At 36.9% G+C, this 27,006-nt stretch overlaps 1 protein-coding gene across 1 annotated transcript in view; it reads left to right on the top strand.

The window, feature by feature from the left end:
- LOC131435865 (uncharacterized) overlaps positions 1 to 9,886 on the top strand; it is a 101,558-nt gene extending 91,672 nt beyond the window's left edge. Inside the window, exon 2 of the mRNA XM_058604110.1 lies at positions 8,660 to 9,886. Coding sequence (XP_058460093.1) covers positions 8,660 to 8,672 — 13 coding nt within the window. The 3' untranslated portion in view covers positions 8,673 to 9,886. The remainder of the gene's footprint in view (positions 1 to 8,659) is intronic.
- The last annotated feature ends 17,120 nt before the right edge of the window (positions 9,887 to 27,006 follow it).

Below are 27,006 nucleotides of genomic sequence, written 5' to 3'. Positions count from 1 at the left end.
TTCTACAGTTTCTACGGATAGGTCATTACACGATGTTGAACCACGAGAGGGAAAAGACGGAGGTGTTTTGTTATTGGAATTGAAGAGGTCATGCATACCGCACCACGAGATTGACCCGCTCCTCTGGGAGGGGGATGAGTGCCAACTCAGAATGTGCGTATGTGTACATTTACCTACGCGATCAAATGGTATTGGTTTTATATACCAGTGCCAAAGCGGCAAAAAAGGCTTTGTCAGGAACAAATTGAATATTTGCGACTTGTACTGGTTGCTTGCCAAACCTTCAGTACTTTTTACTTTATTGAACAGTGGTAATCATCATATAATTGTATAATCAGCAACGTGTAATCAAAAAGAGTCTTGAAGTTAGTCTCCTGTAGTTACCAGTGTAATTAATGATCCCTCGACATAAAATACTTAAGATGATTGCAGAGATAATTGCAGAGCCACACACAAAAGTACTGCGAGAATCACTTGTATGTTGACATCTGCAACATAAATTCTAGTGATTTCTGTTTCTTGGTATTGCGAGTACACATTTCATATTCATATGTGGCTACCTGGCTCACGTCAACCCCCTCGGTCAATCCGATGAGACGCCAAAGGTCTTGATCAGTAGAGAACCCACTCACTCAGACCTCGATCAGTGCTGCTGCTGCTGTTGCTATTGCTGTTCCCATGGCACTAAACTAGGACACCAAGCCTGAAACCGAAGCTTAAGAAGTTGCATGCGGAGGTGACGGTCAAGTGGATCAAATTAATTTAATAGCCTCTCCGAAGAAGCTTGGTTTGAACAGCAAAAGTCCAGCGGCTTTCGGCGAGTGTCGGAACTATTTCGAAATCAGTGGCGTGGAATTTAGGTGCGGAACTCCTTGAGTTAGGTAGTAAAAAAAATCCTATAAACATTTGGTTGCGCTAGCTTCGAACGAAAGTGAAATCGTCAAAAAATGAATACACAAAAGTTTTCATTGCATCGTCATTAGCATTGTAACTTGTTCACAGCGTTGTTGTATTTTTTTTTTCGACGATGGAGGAAGCAACGGCTGCCTCTTCAAATTTATTTGCTTCCAAAATGATCCGACTAGTGGTCCTTCAGTTTTGCGATTTCGAACGCCCACTCCTCCGTGCTAGAGAGAATATAATTAAGTGGACACAACAACGAAAAAATCTGCCACTTGACTCGAGGGCACACCAAGTGCTGGAATGGAAGTGCGCCGGAATGGCGTTAAATGACCGGCTGGTTGAGTCCTCGATGCAATACGAGATGATGCCAAGTCTTGAACTTTGTCCGAGCGGAGCTCAAATTACAGTTTGACACCTAGGCTTGCATCTACCATTCATTTGACTCATCGGCATTATCTCGGTTCAGCGGACCGCCAAGAATCAAAAGACCATCGAACAAATCGTTGGCTTTAGATGGATTGCTATTTATGTTGCGTCCCATTATTTTCTCTCTCTCTCTCTCTCTGCAACGGCACGATCATGGAAGGGGCCAATGAATTATAAAGCGCTAACAATGACATGTTCTGTTTTGTTTGTTGTTGAGCCGTGACGAAAGGGGCAGGAAGTAGCGTTCGAATGGTAGCAGGTTGTTTCCAGTAGACTTATGCGCCGCCGCGCCACGCCACCGCCACCGACAGTTTTGTTACACCGCCGATTTTGCATAGCTCGCCGATAACCATGTTTTGATTGCTTCACCGGATTTATCGGGCCAAGGTCATTTTGTCAAATGACATTTCGCTGAAAATTACGTCGAATCGTACATTTGTCCTTAATATCGTAATTGAAATTGATTCAGAACGAATACTGATGCGTATACAGAGGGAGGGGGGGATGTAGGTTTACGCATCTGTATACGCATCTGATTTGATGTGTAAATTGAATGAAAGCAATTAATTAACACCGATTAAAAACTTTCTATATTTTACAGGAATCTGATCTTGACTCGTCGTTACCAGATAAGCACTTTGCCAATGCTTTTGTCAGGTTCTTGTACTGGAATTTTGTTTAGATGTAAAGATAGGATTTTTTTGGTTGACAATCAACAGTGTTCGAACTAAAGACTGCCCTAGTAAGTATGGACGCAACTAAAAACCGCTGCCATTTCGCAATGGTTCAGAATCTGTCAATTTTTATTGCTGCGCCCTGTTGTTTACACTCTTCTATAACCACTTGTGCAGTTGTTTATTCGTTTTCATTATTTTGTTTCGAAATGCGTGGACTTTCAGCAGAACAACGTCGAAAAATTGTGTACAAATGGTGCACAGAACGCGGACTGTCACTGAGAAAGATAGCAAAAATAGAAGGAGTAAGTGAAAAAGCCGTGCGAAATGCAATCAGGAAGATAACCCGAAAACGGGTCGAAAAAAAAGTCCTGCTAACCCTCAGTTGGATAAACGTATACTGAAGGCGTTCGAGTAAAAGAAGGTGGTTTCATTTCGGGATGTGGCCAAAAAAGTGGACACTTCGAAGTCAAATGTTCTTCGTGCTAAAGAACATTTGAATCTTCAAACCTATAAGAAGCAGAAACCACCAAAACGTAGTCCGAAACAAGAAGCATCGATCAGGCCGAGGATTCGAAAGCTGTACAATACGATTCTTGCTGGAAATTTGAACTGTATAATCATGAAAGACGAAACCTACGTGAAACTCGATTACAAATCCTTGCCGGGACCACAATATTATACGGTGCGAGAAGGGCAAGTGTTAAACCAGTCCGAGACATCGACTGAGGTCGAAAAATTTGGAAAGAAAGCTATGGTCTGGCAAGCAATTTGTAGCTGCGGTAAGATTTCAAAACCCTTCATCACCAATGAACAGCGAAATATACATCAAGGAATGTTTACAAATATGATTTCTACCCATGATTCGAAGTCACAAGGATCCTGTTGTCTTCTGGCCAGATCTTGCCTCTTTCCACTACTCGAAATCAACGGTAGAATGGTATACTACCAAAAATGTCACTTTCGTCCCAAAAGACATGAATTCACCAAATTGTCCAAAACTTCGACAAATTGAGGAATTTTGGGCATTAACGAAGGCACATCTTAGGAAACCTGTCTCGGCAGTCGTTCAAGTTTCATCCAAATCGAAGCGAGTCGATCCTGATTCTGCCACCTTTTCTGCTGTTGTTAATTTCTGGAATTACTCTGCTGACAGAGCACTTTTTTTCGATAATCATTACAAGATCTCAAAGCTTACAACTTTTGAATTCTCTATTCTAATTTCAAACGAACTACAGACAAATAGCCAGGCCCGGGTTGGTGGTTCAATGCATTGGGCGCTGGTCTTACAAGCCAGTTGTCGTACGTTCGAGCCCCGACCTGGAAGGATTCTTAGTGTCAGTAGGATCCATAGTACTAGCCATGCAATGATTCTGTACACTAAGAATCGGCTGCGAAGTCTGTTGAAACAGAAAGGCCAAATTCCACAAAAGGAATGTAATGCCAGGACTTTGCTTTACAGACAGACAGTACAGTTTTAGCAATTATTTTTTTTATATCAATACCAGTAGTATTAAGGAGTGTATCGAAAATAAGCTATCCACAATTTTTTCTTTCAAACTATGATAAAAAACGATATTTTATTCAAACTAAAAATTGATCCTTTATTGTACGAGGTTAAACTTGAACATAATGAAACGCGGATGAAATTTAAGTTATTCCTTCACGAATTTTCGAACGCTCTCCATCGAGTTCCGGACAAGTGTTGTATCGCATTTTTTGGACGCTTGAGCCCAAATTTATTTGAATTCCTGCATGTTCCCAGCTGCCTTCCCAGTCTTCTTGAAAACCCTCTTCACGATTACCCAGGGCAATTTGGTGGATTGATATTTTTCCCAACGAAATTTATACCCTTTTCCGCAAGCCAATTGAGAGTGGTTTTGGCATAGTGAACCGACGCTAAATCCTGCCAAAACAGTGGTGGTGTACTATGCTTCTTATATAAAGGCAGCAATCTCTTCTGGAGACACTCAGATCGATAGATTTCTGCAATTTATAGTTCCAGTAGTGTAAACAATGATTGACTTCAAACCACAGGAACATATTGCTTGCCATACCAGTACCTTTCGACCGAATTTCTTCACTTGAATCGACCTGTCCGCATCGCTCACATCCTCCCCAACGACGACAGTAAAGTATTGTGGACCTGGAAGGGTTTTTTGAGTCCTCCTTTAAAGAAGTCTCATCGTCCATCAAAACGCATGCATCCGGACACTGCAAAAGACGCGAATACAATTACCGGGCCCTTTTTGCTGCTCGCTTCTTCTGTTCTACACTTTGTTTCGAGATTTTCTGCTTCTTGTTTTCTTCAGGTGAATTCGCCTCTTGATTCGCTGGACCATTCCGACACTTGTTCCTGCTTTTTTGGCCAAATCACGTATTGACATTGATTAATTCTTCATGATTAGAGATACCTCTTTCTTGTCCAGTTTCGGGTTGGAAGAGCCGGGTTTTCTGCCTCTTCCTGTTTTAGCTCATATAAAGAATAGTGTTCCCTAAACTTATTAATGATGGTTTTAACACTGGCATGATGAATTCCAAACCGCTTCGCCAATTTTCGCATTTTCGCAATACCCTTCACACTTAGCCATGTGTCCAGAACCTTAATTTTCACTTACTTTTCAATAAGCGACATTTTGAAAATGCAGAATTTCATCCGCACAAACAAGTAAGCAAACGAAAGCTGACAGCCAAACGCACCGCATACTATGATCTGAGCATAAAAAACCATCATAAATACATGCGTACAACACAAATGTATGTGGATAGCTTATTTTCGATACACTCCTTATTCTAATTTCAAACGAACTACAGATAGACAGTACAGTTGTAGCAATATTTTTCTTTAAATTCGATGAATAAATCGATCCAAATGTTGGGCTTTTCATAGTTTTCATAGTGCTGCTCGGTCATGCGCCTTGGACGGGAATAAATGGTAATCGGATGGAGCCATGTCCGGTGAATATGGCGTGAGAGGTATTACTTTCCATTTCAGTGTTTTCATGCAAGTCTTTACGACTTTCGAAACATGGGTTCTTGCATTATGATGAAACAAAATTATTTTTTCATGGCAATCTTTATATTACGGTTGCTTTTCCTGCTATTTTACCTTTTCAAACGCATCAATTATCATCTGTAAAGTGATGGTTTAGCCCGGTTGTAGCAGCTCGCACTGAATGACACCAAGTTGATCCCACTAAATACATAGTAAGATCTTCTTGCCATGAATTTTCTGCCTGGGAGATAATTTCTACGCATGACTGAGTACGTCCCTCGGTGTTCTGCGTTTGGGATTATCATAGAGTGCCCACTTCTATCACCAGCGAAAATCCCTTCCTTGTCTGCCGCCAGAGAAGAATCTCACAGAAAGCTTCAAGTAATGTAAAACTTATGTTTCCATCGTTCTGAGGCGGTTTCTGACCGTCCAAAAATTGAAAAGTATTTGGCACGGGTCTTCATAGCAGGGGTGAAAACAAGCAATTTTTTTGATTCACAGTAAACAAAAATAGTATTAGCTTTTCATATAATTTATTTATTGTAGATATTATAATGAATGTTGAAACAAATGATTTTTGATAAGATAAATTTTGGTTTTACTTAGAATTTAAAAATTTCTTCAATTTCATTTCATCAGTTTCCACAATTTTAAACATAATCGAAATTTTAGTTTTGTTACCCATTTTTTTAATTCACGGTGTTCGGTTTTTTGATTCCAAATCGGAAATCTTGATTGACATTTTCGTGCGTAAAATGGGCTTATTCCACCTCTGCTTCATAGAGCAACGTCACCGAAACTTCATCCTCGAACTTTTTCGGTCGTACCGGACGTTTCTTGTCTTCCTAATCAAAGTTTCCATTTTTCAATCGCACAAACCTCTTTCAGTATTTATGAAAAGCAAACGACTTTCTACTGCGCTTTTCTTTATGGTAAAGTAATGCAGTAATACTCTCCACAAAAACTTTTTTTTTCGGGCATAAACATCGGCGTGTTTGATACCGTAAAAGAAATACTAGATAACTATTAAATATCTCTGAATTGAAAATGTGTCATGATAACAATGCACCACAGAAGCATTAAATTGATATCAAAACAAAGCATTCAAAACCCAAATGCAATTAAAATACGGATTCGAATCGATTGTGTTAAAAGGGTGCGTTCGGGTCAGGTTCATTTCGACTAAATCTATTTCACAGAAAGTCGTTTAGTCGAAAGGCGTTTAGTCGAAAGCCATCATCCACCTGGAATCATGCCATTATTTTGATGTCGTATTGAAATTGATATCAAATAAAGAAAAATGGATGACGGTGTTGTATGAGTCGAATACATTACAATGATACATTTCATTTACGGTCGTTTTATCATATTTTAATATTAGGTCGTATTTAAAATCTGTACATTCAGTCGGCAACACTGAACCCATCGGAGAAATGAAGCCTCCGGTGAAATGACCCATTCGGTGAATAAGCTTTTGGTTCTCCCGTACAGACGACGGAATAGTACACGCAGAGAAAAATATTGTAAAAGTAACTAAATTTTGGTTTCTCGCAACGATTTATTTTATTGAAATAGTGACAAAAGAAAATTTAGTTTAATATAGCAAATATTGTTGCTCGAAACTACAAAAGTATATGTTTGATTTGTCTCAGTGAATTAGTTTATTTCAATGAATATTGTGTTAAAAACAACAAACATTTGACTTGTGCATTCCTGTCAGTTTCTCACAAACAATTCCATAGTAAATTTAACTTGCCGAATCAGTTTACAATGAACTAACTTTAAATGAAAGTAATCTTTATAGTGCTTTGAATTTATAAACTTGGCAGTTGAAATAAATGATAAGATAAAAACCTAAAATGATTATTATATCTACTTACGTTTTTTGTTTCCTAAAATCCTTTTTTTGTTGTTAGTAAGAGTAAAATAATTTGGAGGGTTATTTTTGATAAATTTTTTGTTGATTTATTTTATTTTAGCAATTCGAATTACTTACATTAATGAAATTACAATTATTTCCAAACCACAATCATGGCGCGATGCCCTTGCAGATCGATTAAGATAGAGATATCCAGTAACAATTTTTTTGTAAAGGAAACGTGTTATGTAATATTATGAGGTTTCTATTATTACAGATTATCAATACTTACGCTTGGATTGTTGAAATGTTCCAGGAAAGAAAAATGAGCAGATGAAATTTCACTTTTTGAAACACAAAAAAAACTATTTTGTTTATTCACAGTTGAAAAAGTTTCGCTGGTTCATAAGAAATATAACACAATAAACTGTTTTGTATCCTTGTACAAATTAAATCATAGATGCAAGGAATCAAATTTTTTATTAACATAAAGATAAATTTGAATTAAATCAATAAAGATTTTGCCAATAAAATCAACTCAACTTTTGTTGATAAGCAAAAAATTGGTAGTTTATTGCAACAATAAAATCAGTTGGAACAGCAATTTTGGGTTGGGTTAGACCAAAATGTAAATTCACATCAAACAAAGATTATTGTTGATGTTGAACGGGGAAATTGGTTTGAAACAATCATATTCTAGATAGAAATTAACAAAAATCAAATTTACTAATTGTTTTGTTCTTTCAAATAAGCTCTATTTTTCTGCGTTTAGGAGACCGCTTGGAATCAACAACGGCGCTATTTTTTCGCTCTGTCACCGGTGCCTTTTCATTCGTTTGATTTACTCATTTCAATTGTCTTTTTGTTCACACATTCTTTTGTGCTTTGTTGTTTCTGTCGTTCCGTGGCCGTTTCTTATGTCGACTGTCCCGGACAAGGTTTCATTGCGAACTGACGGCACCGTTTCGTTTTTCGTCTCACTCATGTTGCCAATGTTCCAGACTCTAACGAACCAGATATTTTGCCGGATTTTGTAGATACCATCAGGTTTTCAAATTTTCTTCACATGAAATTCCAGATTTTCAATTAAGTAGAAAACAATGAAAATAAATGCCTATAAAAACATGGCGCTAGAGCATAATTACAAAGTTGCGCTCAAGTAGAGTCAAATTTTACGTCTGTGTGAAGTCGAAGACGAGCTGTCAAGAAGCAAATAGAACTTATTTTTGTTAACATAGATGATGTCAGATTTCGCCAGAATTTTTCTTTCGAAAGGACCAGATTTTTTATTTCGGCTCTAGGCATTCCTGCTCATGGGGTTGTTTTATTTTGTTTTGAATTGTATAATTGAATTTTTATCTGTTATCGTTCGATAACAATTCAAAGTTTTCATGGTAAGGGAGTGAAGAAAATGTTACGCATTACTAAATACCTCAAAATTGCTCATTCGCCGCCGATTGTAATATTTTGAATCGGCGCACAGATCTAGTTTCGAGTTCGGTAATGAGCTTCCGAATACATTCAGTCACGAAAAAAAACGAGGGTTTGGTTTGGAATCGGGACCATAAAGAGACAGAAGGGAGATTTGAATGAAGAACGTGCTCGGTACTACTACCGGCTTGACAGTGGCGGCCTTCCGCTTTGTCAGTACAAATATTGATGTTGTAAAGTAAGCTACCCGCGTTCCATTCCATTGCTTCGTTGATCTTCGTTGTTTGAAAACAATCACAAACAAATTCACAAAACATTTTTATTTTAGTTGAATTGATACTAATGATTACTCTATCTCTTCGTCTCTTTCAGGTATGTCAACTGATCTGTGTGCTCTTTGGAACATCTTTTGCCAAGTGCCAACTACAATTATATTACAACACCAATAATTATGCCAAAATGCCATTGAAATAAACTGACACATGGACCCGGCATGATAAGTAGCTTTGCTGCATACGCTTTCATAATCGGATTCACTATTATTAATGGGACGCCGAAGGAACAAGTGCTCATATTATCAAAAATCATGCATGCATGAACAATGGAGTTATTGTCTCCATAATTCATGCCTCTCTGCACTCATTTTCCACGCTAACCATGTATTCGAAGCCTTTTGCATCGCTTTATCACATTATTTGCACATTTTATTTCAACTCAAGCCATCGAAGCCACTGTTCACGGACAGTCAACCAGTCAATGCCAGCTACAATTTCCTTTCTACGATCTCTGGGGTGTGACGCTTCCTTTGGAAACAGGAACTTGGTGAATGCGAAAGCTTGTAACACAAGGAAAACCTACGAATGATACCCCAAATGATTGTCAATCTTTCAGTTTATATGTCAAATCTGCCCAATTCAATTTTATCGAATAATATTTCTGTTTGGAAAATGTAGTAGAACATCAAAATTTCACTGTGAGACAGAAACAAAAACTCAAACGTGCAGACTTAATTACTAATAACAAGTTTTTGCTCAAGACATAGAACCAATATACATATTCTTAGCGCATCGTCTACGTCTTGTCTGGGCCAAACCGTTCAAATTGAATTGCAAGTAATAATTATTATACAACTAATTAATTATTTAACTTTAGTCCAAAATTATTATTATTATTTTTTTTCAAATCGAAACTTGCTGATTGTATTGTTTTCGATTTGTAGAATAAAAAAATTAAAAACTGCTTGTTAATAAAACCGATAAAGTATTAATAACGCATACGTCACACATTCGGTTACATACCCGGAACCGCAATACTACATACTACATTGGCACTTGACCATTGAAAGCATTTCAACAAGCTCAATTTTGTCGGTATCCATCGAGATAGCTCTCGAGAAGTAGCGCGTTTTTGTTCATTACGTCAAATATGCGGAGAGAATCGTCTCCGACAGAACTCGAACCCATAACCTTCGGCTTACCGTGGAGAACGACCTTCTATATACCAATCTACTCTGGTACATTAGGGATTACGTTCATGAAACATGTTTCTTTTAGTTGAACCAAAAAGAAAACGTGCCTTATCTACCTAGCAGTGCGATGATACCTCTTTTATTATTCCGCGTGTGTTTTTTTATGAATCTTTGTCGGTGTTGCTAGTTTTCAAATTAGTTTTAATGATTTTCAAAGCATTTAGTTTTAATATTCATTACTAGAATTTCTGGTTTCTTTAATCTTAAAATTTAGTCACTCGGAAATTGTGGTTAGCAATGGCAACTTATAGATAAAACTAATTTTTAGACATATTTTTGAATGAATGAAATATTTAGTGAATATAGTATTTCCCTGAACTTTTTAAAATTAAATTCAAATGTGTTTCATTTATACGAAAAGAGGTAAAAACCGTGCAAAATACAGAACTGGGTGTGTTAAATTTTATTTTTCCAGCATTCAATGAATGATTCAGTCGATTAACAGACGTGCTTTGCGATCCAATGGTTCTCGGTTCAAATTGCGGCGCCCGCTATCAGTATTCATTTTTTATTTAAATGAATTTCATTTTTTAGACACAATTTTAAATGTTCTTCTACGTAAATTTGCGTGAACTGCGAAGCTCCAATTATGTGCACCTAAGAAGATGTAAAATCACAGGGTTTTTTTCGAAGTGTTTAGTTTGTCTTATTTTGAACTAGCGAGAGCCGAAAATGGAAAGACGGAGCACTTACAAAAAGTGTTTAAGTGTTAAAAAATCGATTTATATATTTATTTTCTTTCATCGTTCCCTTCAAACTGAATGGTTTGAACGTTTTTTATTTCATCTCATGCATTATTATCAGAACCAGATTTGTGATACGAGATCAACAGCAGACACTGATACAATGATGCACGTGTTTGACGCTACTTAATCAGGTTCCCTACCAAAGTAGCAAAGTTTGTAGATCTTCTCCGTAAGGAGAAGGTTGCGGGTTCGATTCTTGCCTTCTGTTTTGTTATTTTTGTTACATTTTTTCGAAATTCCATTCATCCATTTCCCCATTCAGTATGTTTCCCGTAATGAGAAGCTAAATCTAATGGCGATAGCTACAAACCAAAGTTTGTCGAAATCAGTTGAGTCATCTACGTGAAAATAGAACGAAAAAAAAAATTGTCGCTTATCGGATACTTACTACGATCATATCTTACTGAAATCGGAATTAAATATTTAGGGGAAGATGTTCGGTTGCCGGCAGTGTTCGGTTGCTGGCACCCCAACGTAACTTTTGACAGAAAGCAGATAGCGCTATTCCGACAAATCGATGTGAACATTTCATAAGGGCACATAAACCAATGAGAGATTCTCTTTGTTTACTTTCTCTTCTGTTAATAACACCTAAGTTTTGACGTTCACTCACCAAATTTGTATATAGAATAAAAGAAAATATCTCCAGCTTTGTAATAGTATTATACATGTAACGAACAATTGCGTAATAACGCAGATATAATCGAAAGAGAAAGTAAACAAAGAGAATCTGTCAATTGTTTTAAGGCCCTTTTAAAATGCTCACGTCGAAATGTCATGTGTGTGTGTAATAGCAGCACGTTCTTTTTGTGCCGAATACCAAAGCAAACAGACACTTGTACTTTTCGCTGCGCTCAAAACAAATTTTAATAGTGTGAAAATGAACATAAAAGTTTTTTATGACTTTTTGCCTTTCTCTATAGAAAGGTATTAGAATTGCTGGAAAAATCGACTTTCGAACGGAGCATCGGAGACCCAGTGTTATATACCATTCGACTCAGTGCGACGAGATCGGAAAATGTCTGTGTGTGTGCACTTTTAGAAGATATTTGAACGCGCTCAATTTTCATAGAGATGGCTGCATAAGTGACGTAACCGACAAAACGCGTTGTATTTATACGCGCTCAATTTTCTCAGAGATGGCTGAACCGATTTTAACAAACTTGAACTTGTTTGAAAGCTACTATCGGGCCATTGATCAAGTTCCAAGATCACATGGCTGTGACTTTTGGTTCCGGAGATATGATGGTATAAGTGACGTAACTGACCAAACGCGTTGTATTTATACGCATTTATATCAAATGGCTGTGACTTTTTGTTCCAGAGATATGATGGTATAAGTGACGTAACCGACAAAACACGTTGATTTCTACCGCTCTTATACATATAAGGGTACCAATATTTTGGGATCACCTCTAATTTCGTAAGGCGCTAGTGCTCAAAAGTTTAAGCACATCGAGAAATGTCCTCATGCAAAATTTGAGCTAAATCGGACATGCGTAAGGGGTGCTGTCCGGCGGTTAAGGTTTGAAAATTTTCGATCTTGAAAAAGCACCATAGGGGGGAGTACATGAAATTTCCGAAATCGAAATCGAAAAATTTTTTTTTGACGATTTCGAAAATTTCATGTGAAATATATTTTCATGAGACTATTATGAAAGAAGAGAAAGGCATTATCACACCACTAGGTGGATTAAGAAGGGTTTTATAGTATCATGAATTGAAAAGCATCAATCGAAAAGGTGAGTGGATTGAATATGTATGAGGTGAAATCGATCTATTTCGTGATTTAATGCTATCAAAATTTTCGCAACCAAAGTTTTTTTTCGTCATTTTCAAAATGTCAACCGATTTCGGTTACCGGCATCCCATTTTTTTCCGACAAATAGCGAAAAATGGTCAGGTATATGCAGAGATGTCAAGCCTGCTAATTTGTCTGTAAATTATCTAATTTCTTAGTTAATATGTGGACCTGTTTTCGTCTAAAGGCTATTTACAGACTTTTGACATTCGTCAGAAATTACAAACTTTTGAAAATTGGCGAGATTTTTTTCTTTTTGCTAGCTAAACTTACTGTATTACCTGGCATCTCTGGTGATATGCAACACGTGGACAACTTGACGGCTTCAATACATCCGTCATATAAGTAAAAACTTTGGTTCTCTGGTTCTGTTAGCCTTGGCGACTTCTAACAAATCGTCCAAGTCAAGGAAAAATTAACGTTAATGCACTGTTTAATGCCATTAAACGTTGCTTAGTGGATAAGAAGCCAATAAATTCGACTGCAGCAATGTATTCAACCCCGCGAAGCCGGTGGAAGACCGGTCAAATCAAAACCAAAGGCGCCACCATCCAAATTATCGGCCAAGAGAACCAATGCGAAGTTATCATCAGACAATGAAAACTTTGCTCCAAAACGCCTCCGAAAAGAATAAATTCCCTTTTTTCTTTGTATAGTTGCAGTCTTTACTTATTTTTTTTCCATTTTTAGCGAAATTTCTTGGGGTGCCGGTAACCGAACACCTTTTTGAAATATGGCCAAAATTTATCACTTTACTAAATTGATAATAAAATTTTTTCAATCGATTGAATCAACTTAGTTTCTTATTCAGTTGTAAGCTAGGGACTTTAGCTTTCCATTGATGTATATATATCCGCATAATATGCACGTAGACAGAAGTTACAAGCTTAAAAGAAAAGGGTGCCGGTAACCGAACACTCTCCCCTACTATTAGCCTTAAAAACTTGCGAACCTAACGCCGTTTTTTTTTTTAGCGCTGTACTGATGTAGTGTAGCTCCGACTACACTCGCTATAATTTGATAATTTTTGCACAGGTAATAGTACCACCGTTGTAAACAAAAATGTTATACGATTTTCGAATTTATATAAGTCATCTCTGAGGACATAAAGCGTGTAGAAGAAAATACCGTTTGCGAGTACGCCACTTATGCCATCATATCTCCGAAGCTAGTAGTGTTTGCCATTTGATATGTGAACTTGATCTATGACTCTATAGTATCTTTCAAAAGAGTCTAAGATTGTTGAAATCGGTTCAGCCTCCTCTAAGACAATTGAGCGAAAATATAAATCGTAGAGAGAGGCCACATACATACATAGACGTTTTGCGAGCTGAGTCAAATGGTATATAACACTAGGGATCTCGCGGAATTCGATCAATAGTCCGCTTCCTCTTCAATTCTATATTCTTCGTACAAAGAAAGGCAAAAACAAATTACTATCTACAGTAAATAACACGAAATCATAGGCGTCATTGAAATTTTCGCACTGAACAAACTCCTTAATGTACTAATCAAACGTAAAGAGTATCCGTTTTCTGTTGGATTCGGCATTTCCGATCATCAAACTCAAAACAACTTCGATAACGACGCCTGCCACCTGTCGTTGCCAAGGTTAAGCTGATTTGTCACCGGATTCTCGTACTGCTGCTGGCCGTCGTCTCCACCTTCAGGGGAGAGAAAGAGAGAGCATATGCAGATGAAGATCGAACCGGTTCGATGTGACGAGCAGGCGCCAAAGTCGATAAATTAGAGACAGAAGAATCGAGGTTAATTGGAGAACGGGTTGTCGTACGGATGGTAGTTCGTGTCAAAACGATGTTTTGAGTTTGTAATGTCTGGGGAGTTGCTTACTTTCCTGCGGGAGACGCGCCCTGGTTCATTACTGGTCTGTATTCAAAGTCCAATAGAATTGTCAAAACGGATCCATTGAATGGGACTTAATTGACATTCATTGCTTTAACGATTCAGAAACGAATGAGTGTAAGAATTGGAGTTATTTCAAATTAACTTGCTCTTTTTGTGAAAGTGAAATATTTAACGCTAGATTTTCATTCGATTGGGATTTATAGGCAGTATAAGGCAAACGAACTATAGATTAATGTGTTGTAGAATCCATTAAGTTGGGACGGGTATAGTAAAATGATCGCGTTCCATCCAGATACCGATTGGGTTCAGTTCCCAACCGCACAAATGGTCATTCTTGATCAAGACGAATACACGTTTCCAGAAATTAACAACAGAAAAGTAGGTACCAAAATGAGGATCGACCAAAAGGGTCAAACTGAGACGTGACGCAACTAGGAACTATTTTCTTTGCGGGTCAGCCCTTATTCTGAAGATTTGCGCCGAATCCATAATTCGTCATCAAAATGAACGTAACATATCTGAGTCGGGTTACGAAAATATCAATAAAAACCCTTCTTAATCCACCTAGTGGTGTGATAATGCCTTTCTCTTCTTTCATAACAGTCTCATAAAAATATATTTCATACTTTTATTAAATAATTTCGGATACTAATTTTGATACCAATTGATTCAGATTGTTTCGAGTAGTTCACAAAAGCATGCTTCAGTGTTTATTTCACACAGTCAGCATCATTTTTTCAAACTAGTGCTTACATTTGCGTTGCCTATTTGAATGAGAAAAGTGATGCTAATCTAAAAAAAACCCTTCTTAGTACACTTAGTGGAATTTTCAAAATCACCATAGGGGTACAAGAAATTTTCGAAATCGAAAAAATAATTTTGATGCCAAAAGGCTTAGAATTGCATGAAACGTCGAGATTTAGTGTCATCTCGAAAAAAAACACACACACATTTTCCGAACTCATCGAACTGATTCGAATGGTATATAACACTATGGATCTCCGAGGCTACGTTCGAAAGTCGGTTTTTCCAGCAATTCTAATACCTTTCTATAGATAAAGGCAAAAACCTTTGGTATTTTCTAACTTCATCCCGATACAAAAATTCTGTCGATTTTCCGCTTACTATAAGATTTCCATGTTCATAACCCAATTTCCTAGAGTTCCTAGCGGGAGTCAGAAGGTTAATTAGATTGTAGATTACTTGTATACAGTTTTCTCTTGCGAAATGATATCACAGGGTAAAGATTGAAAATTGCAGGAAAACACGACTTTCGATTGGAGCTTACGAGACCCCTAGTGTTATATGCAATTCGGTTCACCTTGATGAGATCGGAAATTGTCTGTGTGTGTAAGTAAACGTGTGAAGACCACGCTCAATTTTTGGAAGATGGCACAACTGATCTCAAAATGCTTAGACTCATTTGAAAGATACTTGTATTCTATTGTGGATCAAGTTCGAAGATCAAGTGGCTGACACTGCCGGTTCCGGAGTTATAATCATAGAAGTGACGTAACAGACAAACTGCACATTTTTATCTCTACGCACAATTTTATCGAAAATGATTCATACAAGCTTAAGCTCATTTTAAAGCCCCTATTGGGTTGTGAATCAAGTTCGAAGATCTAATGGCTGTCACATCCGGTTCCAGAGATATAATAGTATAAACGACGTAACCGACAAAACGCGTTTTACCTTTTTTTGGAAATATAAAAAATAGGTATAGAATTCGCTCAAACTTTAGAAAAAATTTTAAGGCACGGAGGGCCGAATGTCATATACCAATCGATTCAGCTCGACGAACTGAGCAAATGTCCGTGTGTGTGTGTGTGTGAGTGTGTATGTGTGTGTCTGTATGTGTATTGTAAACTAAGAGGTCGAGATCTCAGAGATGGCTGAACCGATTTTGAATGAAAAAATGAAAGGTCTCTCCGTTACCCTGAACGCTATTGAATGGTTTTGAATATATATATATATATATATATATATATATATATATATATATATATATATATATATATATATATATATATATATATATATATATATATATATATATATATATATATATATATATATATATATATATATATATATATATATATATATATATATATATATATATATATATATATATATATATATATATATATATATATATATATATATACATTGAGACTTAGATTCCGCACGGTAATACCTATCCAACAAGCCATAGATTGTTAAAATCCGTCCATTTTGAAAGGAGATATCGAAATTTTTGTGTAAGCGATTTTTTTCTCTATTCCAGCAGTAGAAGTTTTGAGCGTTGTCTGGCAAAGAAATGCTTCGGAGCACCATAAAACACGATTTTTTATACTGTTACATACATTTGTTTCTAAGTACCCAAAAGACTGTGTACAGCATGATATTTACCTGGGACCGATTTTAGCACGGTTCGTTTTTGGCAACATAATCGTTCGAATATGCCATATGTAAACCAGATGATGGCAGAATTTTCGAGTTGGAAGCAATTCCATAACTATATTGAATTAAACAACTTACAGCAATAAATACTAGAGGAACATAACAGCCCTATACCATTCGAATCAGTTCGTCGAGATCAGCAAATGCGTGTGTGACAAATAATTTCACTCAATTTTTTCGGAGATGACTCAACCGTTTTCTACAAACTCAGATTCATATGAAAAGTCGTATACTCCCAAACAAGGTAATGTTGAATTATGTTTGGTTCCGACCTCTGGTCAGTGCGGTAAAATTTCATTTTCAATCGAATAATATAAGATGAAAACGAAATTTATGGCCGCTGACCGTCAGCATATCCCTACTAATTCATTTGACTTTTGCTGCCATTTTCAAGTGAAGCTCCCGGAATTCATCGTCAGTTGAATAATCGTTGATAGTCATTTGAAGTTTTGCTTGCTCAGTTTCAAGTGCGGAGTAGTGTAGCTCCTTCATTGCCTTCGCTCTTGGTAGTAAGCAAATTCGAACGAATAGAATTATAAATTGAGTAATGTATTAAAACTGAAAACTGAAGGAGGAAACAATTAATTTATGTGTATTCTGTGATTGATATTTCAGCAATCTGGTTTGTCTTTCATCTATTATCTTGAACCAATTGGAATGTTTACATGAACCTCATTTGAAGGCCGCTCTCACACTATTGAAAGAGATATTTTGTTACTTCAAGAGATTAACTGACGGTGGTTAAAATGAGCCTCGATTGAAGAGAAACGATTGATGACTGAATGCTGCCCGTTCGGGCCGTCAGCAAACATTGAGTGTGTCAGAGAGTGAAGTTTACTGCATTCGAGAGATCGTCAATGTGTTCCACATTCAGTTTCAATTGAATTGAATGAAGTTTTACAGCACTGCCTCTGGTTCCGGAACTACAGGATGATATGTGAAACAAAATTAAAACTGTAATTCATTTTTCTCGTAGATGGCTGAACCGATCTAAGATTCAAATGAAATCTAAGAATCGTCTAAGATTCAAATGAAAAGTTTTAAGATTCTATAAAACATGTTGCTTCTCTGTCAGATCCAACTTCCAACTCAGTCAGATCCAACTTTCACATAAATTAATCAGGTTTATCGGGTTAGCAGATTTGGATAGTCGATAACCAAATAAACTTATTTCATTTTTGGTTGTATTCAGTTGTCGTTTCGGAAGGCACCTAAAAATTTAATTCGCGCTACGATTCCTCAAAGATGTCTACATTGATTTTCAAACATTTTGAAACAAATGTAAACTATACAGCTACTCAGGTGAATTTGTCTGACTTCGGCTACACCGAATTTCGTTTTCTCAAAAAAAGCTCAATCGAATATCAGAAACAAAAGTTCAATTAAAATAAATCCAATTTTATCCAATTCTGACTTCCGTTTCTGGAATTACAGGATGATGAATTTTTAAAATTCAAAGCGATATAGAAGATGACAATCCCGAAAAGCTTTAAAGTTGAACTCAAAAATATTGCAATTTATTCGTCATATGGCTGATTCGGTTTGGGTTATGCAGGTTCCTGAGAACCGGCTCTGGTAGTACCTTAAATTACCCTAAACTCTAAAGTGGAAATTACTTCAACATATCATGGAATGTTTAATGGATTGTCATACTTATAGATTCAAATTCGATCCGATTTGCAGTTTCGACATTACAAAGTAATGAGTGATTAAAATCTCAAATTGCCGCTCAAAACGACGGACATTAGAAACACCGAAGAATATTCATGCAAAAAACACATGCGGATTGATAAAAAAAAGGTATCATCTCACTGCTAGGTGGATTAGGCACGTTTTTTTTCTATACGCACTTTTTTCAGGAAGTAACTAATGACCAAGTTCAAATGTATTATTGCTGATACTTTCAGAACTATCCGAAATAATCTGAGTAAATTTTTGTTAAAAACCAGTCCAAAATTGTGTCAGAAATATGCTCAACGAAAACGATATGTTTTAATGAGACATTATCACACCACTAGGTTGACTAAGAAGAGTTTTTTTTTCTATTTTGTGAAGTAAAGATCGTTATTTTATCGTCTGATTTTTTTATGCTAAGTTGCATAATAATAGAATAACAGCGAGTTCATGAGGAGAGAAAAAAGTTAACCTCTTTTTGCGTGTCTGATTTTTCGTTTCGAGTATTACGGCATAAGTTTTATACACGCGAATAACCAACCGATAATGTTCTTTTATTTATCAAAAAACGCATGGTTAACATTGAAAATTATTATTTTGCAAATAGAAGCAGTAAAAGAGCGATAGTAATGGTTTATAAAAAATGACAAAAGGAAGCCCTTTAATTTGATGTCGTTTAGTTGGCATAAAAATTCTGTTAGAATAGGTACCATTAAAATAGATGTTCTAATGTTCCCTTATTTCTCATTGAATATTCATAACCTTCAACTAAAAACAAATACCTCCTTCAAGTTCAAGTTTACTCCTCGGATTTCCACGACTCTCGGATTGGCTGCGGTCCAACACCTCGCTTTCATCTGCTAGTGAGTGTCAACCCATGCTGGCAGTTTTCCAAACCACCAATGGGCAGAACTAATTCGTTTAAAATAACGATTCCCCGCACCTGGCAGGTCAGTGAAAGTTCGTTGGTTCGCACAGTCAACCATATATTTTTTCTTCTCATTTCCTATCACCGGCTGAACCGACCTGTCCTACACTTTCACTCTTGTTTTCGTTTGCACGCCCAGTTCGTCGTTCCTCCGTCGCAACGCCATCCACCAGAACTGATCGGAGCAGTTTTATGGATTGCAAATTAAGTCAAGTTTCAGTGCAAACGTGTTTTATTCCCTTGAGATCTTTGCTTCGTAATCGCAACGAAGGTGAAATACCAGTTTGACCAGCAGCACATCATTTTCGGTCTGGGATGGTTGACTTTCCTCTGGAAAACGAGCTTTTTTTCGCTCCTGTATCGAAAAAAACTAACTTTTCGATACACTGCCAGATTTAACCGCTGATGACCGCTTGACCCTGCCTGCCATCATCAGCACTGGCATTGGGCGGGGTAGTGCCATGACGTTGCTCTGCCGATGATGGCATGTGGGTGGCAGAGCAACATGTTTTCCACCCACCTACAAAACACATCCAACGCCGGGTCATGTGAATCGTGGCCGCTTGTGCGCAGAAGCTCTCTTCGTACCCCAATTTGTGTGCCAGCTCTGTGTTGGTGTGCTGTCGTTACGTTGGTGTTGGTTGATTCTCGCATCCGTGGTAGTAGAACTTCGCACAGGCAAAGGAGGTCATTATCGACGGCGGATATTCACGACACGGAAACCCCACTCCTTCTGGTTGCCTTCAGAGCGGCGATGTTCGGTCAACGGTCTGCGGTAGCGCTGGCATCGACTGCTGCCGCACTTCGGTAGGGTTGTTGTGCCATCCGCTGTCGGATGTGTTGTGTTGAAGGATAATGACTTTCGGCGACGTTTCTGTGAGGTAGGTAGTGCAAGGATGTTTCATGGATTAGAGTGGGAAAACGTTGCGATGATTATGCAATTCTTACTTTACAGTGAATGCAGACAGCAATGAAGGATTGAAGGATCGCCGTTTCTGGAGCAAGTCGGAAAAGAGATTTCTTACTTGAAATCATCTACCGTCGTTCGTCGTGTTGTTGGTTGAGGAAAGAAAATTCTGCACCAAAGCGGATTTGTTGTGTAATGCCTGGTCTTTGGAAAGAGTTGACTTGGCAGATTTTTATGTTTTGTTTTTTTACAATGAACCCGAGAATTTGTAATCGAAGTAGATTTTCGGAATTGTTTGTTTCGGTCTTTGTCGAAAGGTAAACTTTTCGGAATTGAATGACCATGTTTTCCGTTGCTGTAGGTGATGTTACATATATACGTAATAGTAGCCTCTAGTAGTGACAGAGATGACCAATCTAAGATATGTGGTTTTGTCAAATTAATATTGATATTCAAATAAAGACTGATAAAGGATTGATGATTAAAATAGCAGAAGTTGAAATTTGCGAAAAAAAAAACTTATATCGTTCTTCAACCAAAAGTAATTAAATTACTCAAAATAAGATAAAGTACAACTCAGAAAGTAACCGAATTGAGCAGAATTTCGTACATGTTCGAACTTTTTACGGTCAATGAGAAGTTTGATTCTCAGTCACACCGCTGTGTGGAAAAACCATCTAACTTTTCTTCTGTCTTTGCTGAATCAATTAGGTTTGTTTTTCAAGTTCTATTTATACAGAACAAAGAAAAAATATTCACTCAAGCTTCCTTGCTAGCGAATGCAATTCACCGAGCCTTACGTTCGACTCTTTCCATGAAATTATGCACAAATCCCACAAATTTGTTAATTTCCGCAAAACATCAGTTTGCCATGAACTCCATCTCATTCACAACATTCTTTCCCTTCTTCTCGAGAATTCCCGTAATGATGATCCAATGTTTTTCTACTGAGGTCACCTCCCGGACGTTGATCGCTACTTCATTGTTTTTCTTCGCAATGGAAAGATGCCAAATCAACCCAAAACAGAATGGAATAGTTGTGTTGTTTGTGAAAAGGCAAACAGACTTTTTGCGAAGCACTTCTACACACCATTTACTGATTGATGATCCCGGACGCGATGTGAATATTGTCATTCAAGTCACAGAAACAGTTGATCTGCAACACGAGATATTTCTCTGCGAATTTCGAAAGCTTAATATGTTGTAAAAACTCTACCTTCTCGAGCAGCAGGCTGACTAATTTCGTTTATCGTCATGTGGAGTGGATTTGGAGTCTTGACCTTCTTGGAAGTTGACCATTCGACTCGTTTTTTTAGCTTCACGATCCTGGTAACGTTGCGATATCTGGGACCGGGAGGTTGGAGTTCGGCTTGAAATAACTTTTGGTAACTATTTGCAACGTTTTTTGGTCTCCAGATATGAATTTTTCTCCGATCCTGTCTGGCTGATTGTCGCCACATTTAACAAGGTTGGTTTGCGAGTAGTTCGGATTTTTACGACACGCGAGCAAAATGTCATCGCCTTGCTTCGATGCCATTTTCAAAAATAAGAAACAAATGTCAAAATCGAACTGATGGAAGTGTAGGTTTTTTTCATGTACGACAGAAAAAGAAGCAGGTATATCAATATTTGATCATAACATCCTTCAAAAAGCTAGGCGACAATTTTGATTCCGACATAATATTGGAAGTGAACCAAACCTGCACTACTTGTAATGGTTTATTTTACAAGTTGGTTCGTTATGACGTATCAGTCGCCATCAAATTAATTTATCTTCTGGTCGGTAATCCATTAAAAACAGACCGTAGAGAACTCATTGAAAGAGCAGAAATGGAAATCGGCAAACAAATCTCAGAGACAGTAGACTTTCTAGTGACTACTATAAACCTTCGACTAACCTTTCGCTTCCATCCTTCCTTGTACAGAATTGCTGTAAACTTGTCGATTTTTTTTTAAATTTTGTTCTTCAATATTTCCTTAATATTCAGATAGCGTTTCCATTGCTGTTCACGTTTTTTTACTTTTCTTTTCCTGAAAGTCAGTGTAATGTATTTGTTTTAAAGATTTCCATTGTTCTTCATAGTTTGAAGAAGTAGTAATTCAAACTACTACTCTATCAGTTGATTTTCAGTGGGAATGAAAAATCTCTCAAAGCATGTCAATAACTTTATATTTCAACGTTTCTCCCGGAACTGGATATGTTTCCAAGTGAAATCATGCCAAGTTTGAAACCAATTAAGTGCCTTTCACGAAAAGCAATGCTTATATTGTTTATTATGAATAAATTATGAAATAACAGTTCGGCTGAAAAGTTCGTATCGTTTAATAGAAACACACATTTTTTTGCCAAAATTCGTTTTTATTATTCAACATAATTGCCATCAGAGGCGATACAGCGATTATAGCGATCTTCCAACTTTTCGATACAATTTTTGTAGTACGATTTGTCCTTTGCCTCAAAATAGGCCTCAGTTTCAGCGATTACCTCTTCATCATCGCGTGCAGTCCACTCAGCTGACTGTCGATTGGACTCCGGAGTGAAGTGATGGAGCCATGTTTCGTCCATTGTTATATATCGACGAAAAAAATCGGTTTTTTCGATATAACAGCTCCAAACACTGCTCAGAATCATCAATTCATTGTTGTTTTTGATCGATTGTGAGCTCACGCGGCACCCATTTTGCACAAAGCTTTCTCATATCCCAATATTCGTGAATAATATGTCCAACACGTTCCTTTGATATCTTTAGGGTGTCAGCTATCTCGATCAACTTCACTTTACGGTCATTGAAAATCATTTTGTGGATTTTTTTCACGTTTTCATCGGTAACAGCCTCTTTTGGACGTCCACTGCGTTCATCGTCTTCGGTGCTCATATGACCAGTACGAAATTTTGCAAACCACTTACGAATTGTTGCTTCGCCCGGAGCAGAGTCTGGATAACACTCATCAAGCCATTTTTTGGTATCGGCGGCACTTTTTTTCATCAAAAAGTAGTGTTTCATCAACACACGAAATTCCTTTTTTTCCATTTTTTCCACAATAACAAAAGTAGCTTCACTCAAAATGCAATATCTCACAAACTAATAATCAGACAGCTGTCAAATTCATACAGGTTGGTACTAACTGAAAATGGTATGGATTTAATTCTAGTGGCGCCCTCTCATAGAAACGATACGAACTTTTCAGCCGATCTGTTATTATGAAAGATGTCTATTATTTACTCCTAGAAATTACTATTATCGAATCGAATCTGGATATTGTTATCCGAAAAACACCTATTTTGATCGAAACAAGACGCAAGATTACTCAAAGAACGATCGAATCTGGGATTGATGAAGTTTTTCTCCTTCTATGTACTAATTCTAATAATACCAGAATTCATTGATCTGAACTGGCGATGGTGAGGTCCGAACGAAGGTCGATTGGGAGGTGGATCTTTAGTTCGACACTTCTTGTCGAATACAACTATGATTTCTTCACTCATGAATTATTAGCATCTGATTGGTTACATCGGACATCAATCTATAATAGAATGCTCAGTTCTGAATATTCCACAGATTTTTAACGAATTAATATAATAGTCAATATTCATTTCAATTTCTCGTATGGTTCGGTTAATAAATAGTTAAGTTTGGATAATAAATCGTTACTTTCCGGCATACCGAAACCGGGTGATTTGCAATGATGAGATGCTTAAGTTCGACACCTCTGGTAGAAGGTAAAAGTTAAGTTACTGAAAAATTTCTGCTTGCTTAAATGACCCTAGATCCGTTCTAAATCGTCACATCCTCGCTCTCCTTTGATTACTATTATTCTGAAATATTCTTTCCCTATTTCTACCAAATAGTCTCTGGTTAGCTGACTATCGACAAAAAGCATAGATTTTATTCATATATCTGGACAGTCGGCTGCCGAGAAAATGAGAGATATTTTTCTAGTACTATCATACCGAGTATACGGTCGTTGCAGCACATCCGAAAAGTTAATTTTGTTCCGTATAGATTACAGTTTTTGATTCGTTTTAACTTATGGGATCGTATGAATAAAATGTACTATAGTTTGATGTTTGTAGCACCTTCCCCAAAACTACGTCCGCGGAGTAAACGATATTGTTGGTATGAACAAAAACAAATACAAACATGTAGTACAATTATGTAAACTGTTATGTACTGACGAGTCAAAGACGAAACATAAAGTATATAAATCGGTTATGTGTCCTATGCACAAAATAGGCTAACCCCTAAATGACCATGTAGTACAATCTATTTTTGAATATGAGCATTCCAAAATCGCAGTCAAACGAAGCAGAAAAAGTACTAAAACTACAAGGATCAGCCCCATGGGGTTGTTCGAGCCATTGATGTGGAACAAGGCAACCAAAATTTCTAATGATCTGCAATCAAACAGTTCAATCAATCGTCACACTTTTGAATTCTCAAATGCATGAGAGTCTGCTTAGATTGAACTTTATTAGGAACCAAAACCGAACACGCGAACCCAGAATATAGACTTTATTTGTCGTGATTTGTATTTGTTTTGTAGCCGACAAAATTGAACCAATAGCCCAAATGTATGCAATTATATGTTTGTATACGATACAGATATCGATATTTAAGCTTTCGATACGGATATCGATATTTAAGCTTCTCTTCTCCAAACTTGTGTTCAAGTTTTGTATGCAAGCAGTGATTTTTATAGCGTTTCTCTACCATTACAACCATTCTACGATTTCGGTTGAAGCGAGTTTCTTATTATCAATCGAGTTCATCTTATATAAATTGGAAATTTATCTAATGCACTCCAAATTTACCCTGGGGTAGTTGTCAATTTCTCAGGCGAAATGGCATAACATGGAATTTCATTCGAACTTGCATGACACAAGATCAAAGCATACACATTAAAGCTTCAAATCGTTTTATGGCACTTTTTGTCTTGCTGTCTAGCAACAACCTACCCCTAGCATGCTACTCATGGACTGAAACGTTAGCTATAATTTTGCTTATATTTATAGATTCGCGTGTTTCCAGCAGCTGCGCTTTAGCATCGATTGACCAATCAGAGCAATGCTTTCCCTTCGATATATCGCTTACTCCTTCAAAACCGTCGACTATGGCAGGGAAATCCAGTATGCCGGAGATTTTTCGCAAACAAAATAGGACACTGCTAGCTATTAATCAACATTTCAATGATACACAATTAAAAATACATGGCTATGAACATTCGAATCAATACGTAGAAATATATCCAATCAAATGGTGACATAATATTAATAATTTATATAAAATTGACTGAGCTGTAATTGTTCAAAACCTGACCACATTTCTACGTGTATTTTTCTTGAGTTTCTAGTTTGCACGCCTATATAGAAAACAAAAATGTGTTCCACATTAAAAAGTTAACTTCTTTGAACTTACTTGAGTTTTTACCTTTCTCATACCACGAGTTTATGCAATCACTCGAAAAATCGACTAGTAAAAATTAGACTATACCATTCGACTCAGTTCGTCGAGCTGAGCAATGTCTGAGTGTGTCAAAAAAGGTCTCTAATTTTTCTAAGATATGGCTGCACCTATTTTCACTTTATTCACATTATTCATACCAAACCATCACTAAGAGTTAAGCTGCAATAGAAGATAATAAAGACACAGAAATTAAAATCACTCAACGACGATAGTTTCGTGATGGAAAGCGAAATTTGGTTTTTATTAAATCTCTACTGTTGGCAAACAGGTTTTCTTGTGGTGATGAATTCAATTGTTCATTCTTCTCTTCTGAATGTTAGCAACCTCTAGAGCTACCTAGCGAGAAACTGTAGTAAAAACTACTTTTATTCATACCGATTCAACTGTTTATTTATTTATTTAGTAGCAAGGGAAAACCCAGTGGAGCTGATATTTTATTTCTACTTCAGCAAGCATAAACCTTCTCATCTTTTGCACCAACAGATTTCATTTCTCTAAATGATACATCTTACACATTATCGTAAACTAATCTCTCATACTAAATTCTCTATATATTTACAATTTCCCAGTAAGCAATTCACAACAAAAGCAGGCTGGTGAAAAATTTAAGTTTTTTACAGTGTTGTGTGATGAATGAAAATCTAATACATATGAACAAACGTTGAATAATCGACACATACTAGAGAATGGTTTAATACATCCATATTTTATACTAGCATGAGGGATTCTGAGGAAAGAGTTCAGCCGCAGTTCGGGATTGGATTAAATCCGCAATAAAAACGGCTTAGAAAGTATCTCGGTGAACTACACAGATAAAAATATTTTGTGAATTTACATCTATTTTCATGCACATATTAGGTAATTACACAGAGCAGGTAATTAAACATAAAATTACTTTACAATTCTGTAGGTTTCAATAGAATTCAATTGCAAACTAAGCGTTAATTGAAAGAAACAATTATATTCATTGAAAATTTAATGCAATCCAATTTAGATTTGCATCGATGAAGGTGTTCAATCAAAATCTCGATTCGACCCATGTCTATTACATTTTATTCATACTGTTCATGGTATCAGAGATCAAATATTGAATGCCTATCGGTGCTCGTTTAATAGCAATATTTTCCGTATGTTTCCGATAGAATTAAGTCTCAAAATTCGGAGAAACAACATACCTTGAAAAAATCGTGTAAATTTATATCTTCTGAGACCGACATATATGAGCGTAAAAAAAGACTAAATTTTACAGTAGATCTAACTTATATTCGGGGACGGGTATAGCGTGATGGGTAAGTCGATGCCTTTCACGCAGCCTGCCTGGGTTCGATTCCCAACCCC

Source organism: Malaya genurostris, chromosome 3 (genome assembly GCF_030247185.1).
Source record: "Malaya genurostris strain Urasoe2022 chromosome 3, Malgen_1.1, whole genome shotgun sequence".
In the NCBI taxonomy this organism is placed as follows: Eukaryota; Metazoa; Arthropoda; class Insecta; order Diptera; family Culicidae; genus Malaya; species Malaya genurostris.
Note: the sequence above shows the minus strand (reverse complement) of the source record. Positions and strands in the feature narration are given on the sequence as shown.